Source organism: Belonocnema kinseyi, chromosome 2 (assembly GCF_010883055.1).
Source record: "Belonocnema kinseyi isolate 2016_QV_RU_SX_M_011 chromosome 2, B_treatae_v1, whole genome shotgun sequence".
NCBI classification, from domain to species: domain Eukaryota; kingdom Metazoa; phylum Arthropoda; class Insecta; order Hymenoptera; family Cynipidae; genus Belonocnema; species Belonocnema kinseyi.
Window position 1 is genome coordinate 22,359,958 of NC_046658.1, and position 13,532 is coordinate 22,373,489.

The following is a 13,532-nucleotide window of genomic DNA, read 5'->3' on the forward strand; positions in this document are numbered from 1 at the left end:
TTTGAAAATTAAAATTCTAAAATTTTTTCTAAAGCCTCCAGGGGACTTCGTTTTCGCACGAAAAAATTTTATGTGCCCTTATTGCATCCGGACCCACAATTTACCTTCACATTCGGTTAACAGCTTTAAATGTGACAAGAAAATTTTATTTTTTTCAAAGACTACGTATTCTAATGTAACAGAAAAGAGCTTCTGTTTTTGCAGTTTTCGTTCAAGGTGGAAAGGAGAGAGGCCAGATCTAGAAAATATATACTAATGCATGCATATAGGCACATGTACAAACACATATGTACACAAAAGTATGTGGATGTACACGTATATGAACGTGAATTCTCATTCTAAACTCTCTCGCTCCTTTCTCCTTGAATTTTTTCCCGGACCAAGTTAAAATCTCGCTTCATGCAGCGGGTCACCAAAAACTAAAGGTTGCTATTCTTGGTCTGTACTCACATGCGTCCACACACACACACACACACACACATATATACCCTTACACACGATACACATAGCTTTCCTTCAGAACGGTTATAGCGTCTTCGTGGGAAGCTGAATCGTTGCTGGTATGATTCTAAGGTACTGGCCTTCACAGGGGTGTCCCTATATTGGGAGCAATCGGGACCCTCCGAAGCGGTAAAGGGAAGAAGGAGAATTAGGCACCATAGGTTCACCATCTTATACCTAAAAGGAGTACGAATTAGATTTTCTCTTCAGGAATAAGAGGAATTCCAAGATAGGGTAGGCCGCTGATCATTTAAGAATTACGAAGTGTAGCTTAATGGTTTAGCGATTCCTGCACCTTATGATTGATCACAAGGTAGGCCAAGAGGACTTCAAAGAAGGAGAAGAAGAGAGAAGAAAAAAGGCATATTCTGTCTTCATATTCTTCCTCAAGGTTCAATTTAGTTTAGCAACGGAGGATCTTAGCCATGTCCTTATATTTGGCGAATCACTCGCCCGTCTCGGTCTCAAGGGTTACATGGTTGTTTTCGGTAAACCCAACTATTATGTAAGGGCCTGTTGCCCTGATATCGAATTTTCCGTACTTGAATTAAAAAAATATATAAACAGTAGAAATATCGAATGATTCCAAATTTAAATTTCATGATTAGAAATGGTGATTTTTTAATTATTTTCACAAATAAAATTGCATAATCGACTTATCATATTTCAGTGCTAATTACTTTAAAGTTTTTATTACATTTGCATTCATCCAATTTAAAATGGCCAAAATTACAATTTCAAATACCCTTAAACTCGTATATACTAATTTCTCAATGTAGATGCTTTACAATTTAAACTGTAATAAAATTTTTAACATTTTGCCAGTATGAGTGATCCAAAATTTGAAAAATCGATAGGCCCAATATATTATATTTTAAGTTCTCTCTTTTCAATTTTTAGGGTAAGGGTGGCGAAGTTTCGCCACATCGTAATTCTCATTCTGGTAGCCTCACTTGGTATCCTTAAGCTGGCGCAGGAATCCTTTATCCAGAATTTCGACTTCTGGATCTAGAATAACCGAGTCATGGTCAGACAAGTCGTTGCCTGAAACGTCGCCGTTCACAAGGCCTGCAGCCGGTGCAACTTCTTCGAGGTTTTCGATTGCGCGGTCGCGGTGGTTCTCTTATAGAACAGCGCGTCTTCTCTTTTGAAGGGCATTTTCTAGATCCAAGTCTATTACTATGACAGGCAATTTGGGTTCGCAGGGACCATCTCAGATGCAGGATTCATATGTCGAATGGTTGGGCGTACTACGTATACAGGAACTACCTTTTTCTGGAAAAATGAGAATACGGTATATGACCGACTTGAGGGATTTAGCAGACTTCCGGTGTTCTCTTCCTGGCCTTCCTTTTTTTCGAGGTGCTGTTAAGGAACCCGCCCCTTTTGGATAATTCATTGCGTATTCCTTCAGGGGTTCAAAATTTCGATCACAACCCTCACAAGCATCAATGCGTGAGAACGATTGTCAACTGGGGCCTCCTGGTTCTAAAACATGGAATCTGATGCTACGACGATCGAGGAGGTAATACAGACCAGAGCGGCCGAATGATGGGAAACCCGAGCTAGGATTAAGTGACCCTAACCTGGACCCTCCTTTTTTCGATGTTGTCAGTGAAGGAAATAGTAGTGGGTCTAAATCTTCGACATGAGCAACAAAGCCTATAGCTACACATACACTCACAGAGGTGAAGGCTTACAGAATCGGAATGGAACGTTATTTTCAATTCAGACTTTACGGTACCACTTTTCCATCCGGATCAAGGTTAAAATGATCCTAGTTCGGCTTTTCTTATATTTCTTATCCATGAACGGGCTGATGGTGCGCGTATGTCTTTGACGTGAGCAACAGAGCCTACGTCTACACATACACTCACAGAGATGAAAGCTTATAGAGTCAGAATAGAAAACTATTTTCAATTCGGACTTACGGTACCATTCTTCTTGAACAAGATAGGTAAGAGTTAAATAACATTTGACTCATGTTTCGTTTTAGTTAAGATTTTGAATCTCTGATTGGAAGGAAAATAAGTGGTAGAATTCTGATAAAAGCTCAGCGGTCTCTTTCCTGGTCGAATCGAAACCCTTAGTCTCAAAATTTCACAAGGAATTATTGACTCTTGGAATTATCGGGGAGATTCTCGAGATTTTTCGGCTGTCGTTGTCCCTGTAGAAAAAAAGCATCCTACCGGACAGGTCGAATGACAAAATTTTGCTCCCTTAATTATTTCGACACTGAATTTATTTAAAGAAAAATACTACAATAAGCATGAAAATAATATAGAAGGGGGCACGTCCAACAATGGGTGGAACGTGTCACACCATGAAGGATACGAGATCAAAGCACTACCGCCACCAGGCTGAGAAAAATATAGACTCGCTAAATCGGGGTAGGTGTCGACGATGACTCGTTCCCGTTACGGTCCTGCCTCCCGTCGAACAGAGTTTAATTTTAACGTCCGGATCACGGACCCTATTGATCGACCACTCGATCAAAACCGCGACATTCTCCCGTCACCAGCCCGAGAAAAGTATAGTTCCGTGAACAAATGACAACCGGGATTGGACGCGACGACTGAGAAATTTGTGTGCTGAGAATTTGTCTTTCAACGTTTTGGCGGAATCCGGATGCCGACGCATGGACGGGCAAGATCTTGAAGTTTAATCTGGCTCGTGCCAGGTTAGTCAGTAATCTGCGCGCATTAATATTCGTCCAATGCACGTTTATAGTTAATAATTTAGGGGGAGTTAGGTAGGGATATTTGAAGAACTGCGGAATTTTTATTGGGAAAGGAAGGATGTGCTATATCGCTGTTAGCTTGCATTTTTGTGTATGCAAACTTAGTATTGCCAACTGCCTTACGTGAATTTTGTATCTACGAAGCAGGAGACTCGTCAGCACCTTACGTGAGTAAGGTGCTTTGAGCTCGTTCGTATTTCAAAAAAAAATTTCGAATTTCAATTTGCATCGGAATCGATGCAGGTCGGAATTTTCAACTCAAAAGCGGGTACTTGTTACTTCCGACCCTTGATTAAGCGAACTAGGCATTTGGCGTTGCTCTTTTGCTGCGTGAACATATGGTATTGTTTTCATTTTCTCCACGTGCTTCTGGTTATTCCCGGTCTGAGAAAACTCCTGGTCATCTTCCGATTTGCCGGTCCAGCGGTCTCCCTGATCCCTGCTTGGCTAATGCCAGTGCCCAGCATTTGCTAGGCTCAGGCAAGAAACTTTGGTGGTCCATTCCATGGAACCTGAAATTATAGCACGATCAGTGGTTGGCATACGAGGATCCATAACAAAATCTGGGGTCAAATAATGAGAAGGAATAGTTAAGGGTGAGATCTAATAGGATTGATAGCTTGAGCGAGCATCAGGGGGCTCCATCATGGCTTCTCGCATGCGTATAAACTAAACACTGCCAATTTGGCATTTTTCCACTTAAAGCAATGTCAAATAGAACGTAGCTGGATAGGCTTCAAACTTTTAATTCACGTCATTATTTGAATTAATAATTGTAACTTTAAATCATCGCTCTAGGATAGGAGAGAGTGGGGCTAAATGTTATATTTTCGAAACCTTCAATCTGCATTATCTTCCAAGCGGTAACAGTTGCAGTGCTGAAATTTGGACTACAGATGACTCTCGGCACCCAAAGGAACTTCCGTGGTTATGTGACATTCAGTTCAACTTTGACGTGTACATAGCGTGCAGTGTTTTGACCATGGCATCGTAAATTTGTACACTGCCAAAACTTTCAACTTTTGTGGACTTTTTTTGGACTTATTCGTATCAAAGTAAGTATCTTAGCTTATTTGGGTACGCGGAATACGAATCTGAAACAGTTCTCTGTATATTTATAGTCATTTTTTATGTGGTTATTGTCAAAGCCAAAAGCATACCGCGGGGCTAATTGTTAAAAAATTGATGGGGCTAAATGTTAAATTCTTTTTTTCTTTGTTCAATAAAATATTAAAATTGTCAATTGAAATGTCGTGATTTTCATGAATTAAGAACAACAATAAAATAGAAAGCGCCACTGTCATCATTAAAAAATAATTTTTTTCTTTTTCCGAAAAATGGTCCGTAACTATAAGCGCAAAACCGCACCAATCGATACTGATGAACTTGCTCAGGCGGTATATGCAGTACAAGTTGAGAAGTAGTCGTTGCTCAATGCTGCCAAAAAATTTAGCCTTTGTCACATGACTGTTACATCGGTCGAGCTGAAGAAAGCCGGGTGTTTAACAGTGTCTTCTAAGGAACATGAGATTGCGCTAATTGGATACTTGCTGAAATGTTTGGATCTTTATTTCGGACTTCCTCCCAAAGATGTGAGACGTCTGGATTTTCAATTTGCCCAGAAATTGAACATTTTTGTTCCTGGTTGGCAATCTAAGGAAATGGCTGGAAAAGAATGGTTTCGCAGCTTTATGAAGCGCAATCCTACACTAACCATTAGAAAACTCGACGCGACAAGTCTCCAACGCGCGATGGCGTTTAATCGAACTAACGTCGCAAAGTTTTATAATCATTTAAATATACTTTACAAGCACTATCATTTCGAAGCAGGTCAAATATGGAATGTTGACGAAACCGGTATTACAACAGTCTAAACTCCCGATCGATTTATAAGTCTCAAAGGGCAGAAACAACCTGGATCCAACCGTCTTTGATCCATTCAAGAGAGCGATCAATTACTTTTCGGATGCGTGGATTAATGCTAATCTCGGGTGCTTGATGTCAATTTACGACATTTTATCAATTACTTCTTCAGCTATGGATGCTGGGGTGACTCGCAGCAATATCATTTCCGGCTTTAAATCAACAGGAATTTGGCCAATGAATGAATTTGTTTTTGACGACACCGACTTCATGCCCTCCGAAGTGACCGATCAGCCAGCTGCAGCGTCTGATGTCGATCCTGGCATAGGAACTTCAGCTATAGATTCGAGGGACGCAGCAATGAGGCAGAGGAGGCATCTGGTCTACCGAGGATCTCGACAATTCCAACTGATTTAAGCGATGAAGAAGACATCATTTTGGAAAAGACTTTTGAGTCGATTCAATCCTATCCGAAGGCTGCACCGCGCGCACCCTCTCGTTGTCGGAGAAAACGACGTTCGTCGTCTATTTTGACCGATCCACAGACGACGAAAGAGTTGTCGGATGAACAAAAGGCAGCCAAACAAAGGAAACAAAAAAGCAAGCAAGACCTGCTTCGAAAAAACGAGGCCGGCCGCGAAAAAATAAAATTAACTCATCATATCTTACTTTTATTTTTCTATTACGTACAACTTTCAATAAATATGGGTGTTTTTGTTTACTAAATTTATCGTTTCCATATCCTTTAAATTATCTACTACTAAGCACGACTCAAAAAGTAGTTTTAGTAGGCTAAAAAACACGTTTTAACATTTAGCCCCACCCATTTAACATTTTACCCCACCGTTGGACTAAATGTTAAAAAATTCAAGTTTGGGAAAAACGACAAAACATACACTTTTCGTGGAAACTTTACGAAATGTATTATAAAAAGTTGTTGAGGACAGCTTTTTCTACACGATAGATGCGTTTATATTACGTGTTTGGGAACTTAGTGTCTAAAAAAAAATATTTTTAGAAAATTAACATTTAGCCCCACTCTCCCCTACCCTAAATTCGCACGAGGACTAGAATGGCCGCCATATTTACTGTATTTGAACCCATGTGACTTTTTCCTTTGGGGCTACATCAAAGATTACTGCTATGCTGTGAGTCCTCAATCTGTATATGAATTAGTACGAGTAATTGAGAAAACCGTGAATGGTATCACGAGTCAGATTTTACAGCACGTTTTTACCAGTTTTCGTAAGAGGATTTAATTTTTTCAGACTCTAATGGTGCTCATTTTGAAAATATTTACCATTGACCCAATTATAAATTTTTTTTTTTTTATTACTATGGTTTTTATATAATAAATTAAAGTACATAGAAATTTCTGTAATTAGTTGACAAATCTACGTTTTCAGATAAAGGTGACGATGGGGTCTGAACCGATATGCACCGTCTAAAATATGAAATTGACCTCGTCGAAAACAATCAGACCGGAATGAGAGCGTTAGGCACCACTTTCCCTAAAAAATGGATTTGATTATCACCATTTAACATATATTAATATATAGACGGTTTGTCCCAAAATTAATGCACAGCGTGGTCTCACGGGCGTTGTAAGTAACACAGAAAGTTGCAAAAGGTGTTAATTGGTAGATCGAAGTGTTGTTAATACGTCGGTATTAAATGTTCTTCAGAATTGTTCGGGATAACAATTTCAGAAAGTACAGACAAAAACATGGAGAAGCCGTCGGATCATGTTTCAATTATCGAAAAACGTGCATACATTAAAAAAGAAACATATTGTGGAAAAACTGTGGCTGAAATTTATTCTGCGCTGAAGAAAGCTTGCTGTACTGATACTGTAGATCGGAGAACCATTTTAAGAATATTCTTTATTGGGTTAAATTTTTTTCTGAGTAAAAAATTTTAGTCGAATAAAATTGAAAATGCTCTTAATTAAGATGATTAATTAGTGAAAACTAATCACAGCAAATTAAGTGCCATCAGTAAGAGCTTCGTCATCATTTCTTGATAAGGGTTGTGTTCGCAATTAAAAATGCACCATAAAATGATTAGTTGGCAATTTTAAGTACATGCGTGCGTGCCAGTAAGACAGAGAAGATTCCTAATTTCAACGGCTAGTCATTCAATTAGACATGGCTCAGGCCTCACTGGAATTACCTGTTAGCAATTTTAACGTTCTTCTGAATTAAAAGGTTTAAGGAATTCGAGAGAATGCAAAATATTTCAGAGGAAATCAGAGAATTCAAACAATTCAGAAGAATTAAAATGAATAAGAAAATTCGCAGGATTCGAAAAGTTTTATTCGATAAAAGTTAATGAGATTAGAAATTAGTAAAAAAATTCCAGTTTTCAGAAAGTATTTCGAGCATTCAAAAGATTTAATGGATTTCAGAATATGTCAAGGTATGTCCTGAATATTTCAAGAAAATTTAAAAAAAATTCCAAATAAATTAACGCATATTCTAAAAATTTCAACAGAACTCGAAAAACTTGAAAGGAATTGAAGAGACTTTAAATGAATTCAGAAATTCCTACAGAATTATTCAGAAACCTACAGTATTAAAAAAAGGTATGCATCGTAATTCAGTAGTCCACCAAAGTTGCTGAAATTGGAAATAGTTGCAAATAATTATAATTTTTTTGAAAGATTCAGAGAGTTCAAAATAAGTCAAGTTCTATATTGAAGATTTTAATAGAATTCAGATTTTTTTCATGAATTCAAAATATTACAAGGCAGGTCTAAGAAATCTACAGAATTTAAAATACTTCAGTAAATTCAATATAATTAAATGTGTCCTAAGGACTTCTATAGAACTCTACGTCCACCAAAGTTAATGAATTTTTAAATCATTTAAAGGCAGTCTATGATTTCAGAAGAATTCAGGGAATTCAAATATTTTATGAAATATAAAACAAATCAAGAGTTATAAGATGGACGGCCACCGATTATTCGCAATAATGTATGTATGAAATATCTAGGCTCACAGAAAGGACATATTTGTGCTACAATGATTGAATGTTTGTGGATCTAGCATTCATTTCCATTTTTTGCCATATATTGAATTGTGGTGAGACAATATTTTAACGCGAACACGTTCATGTAAAAGAATAATTTTTTAGAATTTATTTTACAGTTTGATGAAACTCGAGCTCACTTTAAACCCTCGGTCGCACACACACTTGCACATAGCTGTTCACTTACACTCAAATTATTTTTCTTTAGAAATTACTGAATGGATTAATTGACTCTTAGGAATTGCTAGAACTTGTTAAGATTACAGCTGCACTTAACCCGAAACGTAGGCTGAAGTTATTCTCTGAGCCGATTTAAGTAATGTATCAAATAATTCACAGTTTTAACTAAATATTAAAAATAAGACATTAAAAAATATATCTCAAAAAATTCATAATCTGCACCATAGTAAATATTATGATACAAAAGTTCTGTATTCTATTTAAATTAAAATTACATACAAAATATGTTTACCATAAAAAAATATCAAATGATATATATGAATTCGGATTAGGAGATCCGATCTATAGAATGGTCAGAAATTTAGCTTCCTAAAGCGTGGCTCTATTTGACTAGCTAGATTTATAGTTCAAATTTGACTGACGCCGTGTGGGAAGGAGGTCACAACTTGGAAACTTTGAAAAGGAAAAAAAGAGACCCTGACATGCGTGGTAAACTGGAAGTCGGACTGTGAATTGCCTGAATCAAGGATAATTGTCCGAGATCAATTTCGATTACCTCAATAACTTTAAATTTTACAGAGAAGGTTTTTGGCAGAAATATATATCGTTAATAGAATACAAATAAGGTGATATAAACAGCAAAAAAGTGAATGCTGTATATATGTCGGAATTTCAAGACAAAAGTCATGTATCGTATAACATTATTGATTTTAATGAAGTATTACTTAAAATATTAGAAAGTAAACAATTAATAATGTACATCGTGTCACATAGAATCAAAATTTATGAATCCTTACACTTACACAATACACATGCCGACACAGCTAGTTGTGTTTTTTGAGTCACTACCATCATTTCACAAGTTTCACTCGGTAACTGGTAACTGGTACCCACATTGGCGATATAGTCATGGATTTACTTACGAGTCACGGATTTCATTACGACCTTATCTTCAGTCATTACCTCATTCTCAAATTTTGTTTCGTCCTTATTCCATTTTTTTTTCGTTTTCACTTGCCTTCGAAACTAAAATACCATCTCCGGTGAAATGATGTTTGAATTCTAAGTGATAAAGGCACAAGGCAATCTTTTGAGCGGATGTGAACTTATGACCATCGTGATTTTCGTATTGATCCTGGACGAAAGTCCATGTTTTTTCCAGTTGAACCCTAAACATAAGATGCAGATCAATATTATGTACGACCTCAATTCATACACAAATGACGTATTAGCATAAATAATAATAATTTAATTTTAAAATACATAATAATTCTAACAAATATCTCAAATGAAATACAGAATTAGCGATATGGGGCTTTATTTCTCAACTGCTTCAATTTTAAAAGTCATGTTCTTATATTGTCACTGAATGCTCAAAATATGTTCACCTACCCAACAGTAATTAATCGACAAATTCATAGGCTCAGAGTACCACCCCTCTCCAATTTATGGTGGGGGGGGGGGACATTTTTAACCCCAATGCCTGCAGAGGTATTCTCAAAAGCCTATAACTTCCTTTTTCTTTTAGCGATTTAATATATTTACTGACGGCTTCCGAAAGGATATTTTCCACTCTATTCTTCTATTTTATAAGTGAAAAAATTAAAGATTTTCAGAGTATTTTTGTACAATTTAATTTTTGTTCACAATTTCGAATATTTTTATTTTTTAATAGTCTTAAAAGAAAGCTTGACTTTTTGCCTTCAAAAAAGGTAAAAATATGGTCCAGTGAATAGTGTCAGAGATATTGGCCCCAATGTGAATGTAGTTGTAATGCTCGTATTCAGACATAATCCTTTAGTTTTCCACAGACTAGTTTGCAAGCCTACCCTTCTTTCAGCGCGTTGAAATTCATTCAAAATGACATGGAATCAGCTTATTAACAATTTAAGAATGTTTGCCGCTAGGTCAGAGGAAAATAAAATTATTTGTTATTTGTTATAAAATAATTTAAAAACTTCTATAAATATTGATTATTCATCAATATTCCATGAATAAATTCACAATTTAACCGCTTTTAAAATATAAACAGTGCTTTTTCAAATAAATCAACTGCAGAAACATTATTAACTAACGCTGTTCGTTAGCCTACGATCTGTAAAATCATATTTTTCAGAGTCTGCCACGTTAAGGTGGCAGTGCGATTTTAGATTTCTTCAGGATGCTTAACCCTTCAGCGCCCCTGGGTGCCACATGGCATCGCTGTGAACGCAGATGCAAAATAATTTGTATCGCTCGTGAGTTAAGCCTAGTGATGCCATATGGCATCATAGCGTCGTTCTGAAACGGGTGGATGCTGACGGGTTAATCTAAGTGAGTCTCCTCGTCTCTTACTATTCGGGATGTTAAATATTTATGAATACCCTTGCCTCTGACTTTACATAGTTTTTAAATTTATTTGCCTTTTCTTCTCACCGGCTTTCGTCTTATTCACATTTTGTATGATGCATGGTCCTTGAGAGTACCGGGTATTGTGACAGCCTTACTGAACCCATCAGCTAATTCAAATGTCACTGCTAAATGATCATCTTTGAAGCAGTAGAGTACAACTGTTTCATTTAAGTTTTCTCTAGCCCGTTCATTTAAATCACGACCACTTAGAATTTGTTATCTGCTGTGCGTTGCAAGCTGGCTCTTGATGCAAGTCGCTTTAAATATCCTCCAATTCCATCGCATAGTCCTTTTCCATGCGCAGTTGGATGGAAAATCCAGTCTGCTGGAATTTCAAAATCTTTTTCATGTCAAAGAAGGTTGGCGAAGTTTTACGTTTTTTTAAATGTTGCGTTGCTCCATCTGTGACGTACTGAAATTTTTAAAGATAAAAATATTTAAGAGATTCAATCATTCATTTTTGGCAGCGATAAGCCGCAACTGTGCCATGGTGCAAGTAATCCGAAATTATCGTTATGCTCACATGTACCAGATTCATGAAAAACAGATCATGAAAACATTCTGAAATTTTCACTTTGATGTCAATCAGCAATAACCAGTAGCCAGAACAACGAAAATAATGATTTCTTCAGACATTTAGCTTTAAAGTAAGTTAAAAAATTGGGGGAAAGTTAGGAATCGAAATTTACCTGAATTTCTATGCACATATTTAAATACAAAATTTGTTCACGAAGTGAAATTTTTTTAAGACTGCATATGAACCATCAATAATTATTGTAAGTTGACAAACTATAAGTATGTGGAATACTAAAGGATTACATCTGAGCACGAGCATTAGGATTACCTTCACATCGGGGCCTATGTCTCGGAAACTATTCATTTCCAAGAAGTCAAGCTTTCTTTCAAAACTATAAAAAACGGAAAGTATGCGAAATTGCAGAAAAAGTTAAATAAACAATCAAGTTGTTTAAAAAATGCTTAAAAATGCTTTGATTTTTTTCGTTTATAAAATAAAAGGGAAGAGTGGAAAATATCGTTTCGAAAACCTTCATTAAAAAATTAAAATCGCTCAAATAAAAAGGAAGATACAGACTTTTGAAAAACCTGTGCAGGCGCTAGGATTGACCCCCCGCCCCCATTCCTTAGAGAAGGATGATAATTGTAGTCTATACATTTGTAGATTAAGTACGGTTGGGTAGGTGAATATATGCCGAGAATTTAAAGAAAATCTAAGAACAGGACTTTTTAAGTTTGGCAATTGAGGAATAATGTCCCATATATAAACTAGAAAATTAGAAAGTTCAGGTTAGTCTCCTAACACTTGGAAAGTAATTCCTAGTTTAATCTAGGATTTCTCATTTATATAATAGCTAATAATTATATCGAGGCGTCCTAACGGTAGAATGTCAATGCATGCGACACGATTTGACGGTACTTGAGCAAAAATAAAAACAATAAAAAGCTAACCGAGAAGTTAGCGCTAGAAAGTCTTGCTCGCGGAATTGAGCAGGATGAAGCTAGTAGTTGGCCAAAACTAAAATGTGCTCTCTCGCTTCATCAAATCATGAAAGTTCTATCTCGGGCGAGCAAAGCATGAAGGTGCCACTACTCGCGTTTAGGTGATAAGCCTATCTCTAAATGGGTCAAAGTTCAGTAACGCATCAGTCCGTACGCTTCAAAGCACTCAAAATCGTTTTTCTTAAGGCTTTTTGGGTCGCTGATATTGAATCTGAGGTCAGATTTTCAAAATTTAAAATAGCTGGTCCAATATGCCACACTATGTATAATTTTTTTTAATTATCCACAAACTGAATGAGATAACTGAAAATTATTAACTATGAGGGTTTAGGGTCGCTGATAACAAATCTGAAGTTAAAATTCTGAATATCTCCTTTAATGCGATGGAAATAAAAACACTGTTTTACAATGTTCCGCCATACTCGAATGGTATCTTCGAATTTGAAATCCGCGCCATCACTTCTGTCAGTTTGCTACCCATTTTGTGTGTTCACTTTTGTCTTATCTGGTGCCTCGTGCCAAGCACAGCTGTCATTGTACTAATGATGTAAGCAGCGTTCTTATTCTTAATCAATTTTAGTTGACATAATATTCGGTGGCGAAGATGAGGTAACTCGATAAGTTAATTCGTGCGCGACTTGTCAGTTAACAGACTATGTTACATCTCCTTCACGGAAAGAAGTCGAGTTTGAAGATCCTGTGATCATTCTTAAAAATGGGTATCTCAGCCTAAGAAAAGTAAAGGAATTAATTTTCAAGTTGGCCCATCTAACAAAAAGGTGAATATACAAACGTGGAAAATGAGAAGTCGGGGGAAGTACCCCGGGCCGGGCAGCCCTGTAGGGGAGAAGCCAGCCGGGCCCAGCACCACAGCAGCCCCCCCCCCCCCCGCTATGAAAACCCTTTCATTGTCATGAGATTTAAGGCTGTTTCAATAACTAAAATCCTAAAGACATGGCTCAATTCAATTCTAATTATCTGAATCATTTTCGTGATGTAATTTTAAGAAAATGAAAAAAAAGTTGATGAAAATCGGTTAACATTTCGAGTAATCAAGCATGTCTGCAAGTACATGCAAAGTTACAAGAACTATCTATTGGCATTGAAGATATTAACCGATTTTCATCCACTTTCTTTTCATTTGCTTAAAGTCACATTAAGAAATTGATTCAACAAATTAAACTTTGATTTATTAACATTTTAACACATTTTAATTTTTCTCAACCAGTTCCATTTCTCTCGAGTGAAGCATGCAACCTCGAGCATGACCGACAGTTAAGTATCGCCCTTGGGTTCTAGTAGAGGGAAA

The 13,532-nt window shown here is 36.7% G+C and overlaps 1 protein-coding gene across 1 annotated transcript in view; it reads right to left on the bottom strand.

The window, feature by feature from the left end:
- Positions 1-9,080: 9,080 nt before the first annotated feature.
- LOC117182597 (transcription termination factor 5, mitochondrial) overlaps positions 9,081-13,532 on the bottom strand; it is a 194,315-nt gene continuing 189,863 nt past the window's right edge. Inside the window, exon 7 of the mRNA XM_033375691.1 lies at positions 9,081-9,483. Coding sequence (XP_033231582.1) covers positions 9,303-9,483 — 181 coding nt within the window. The 3' untranslated portion in view covers positions 9,081-9,302. The remainder of the gene's footprint in view (positions 9,484-13,532) is intronic.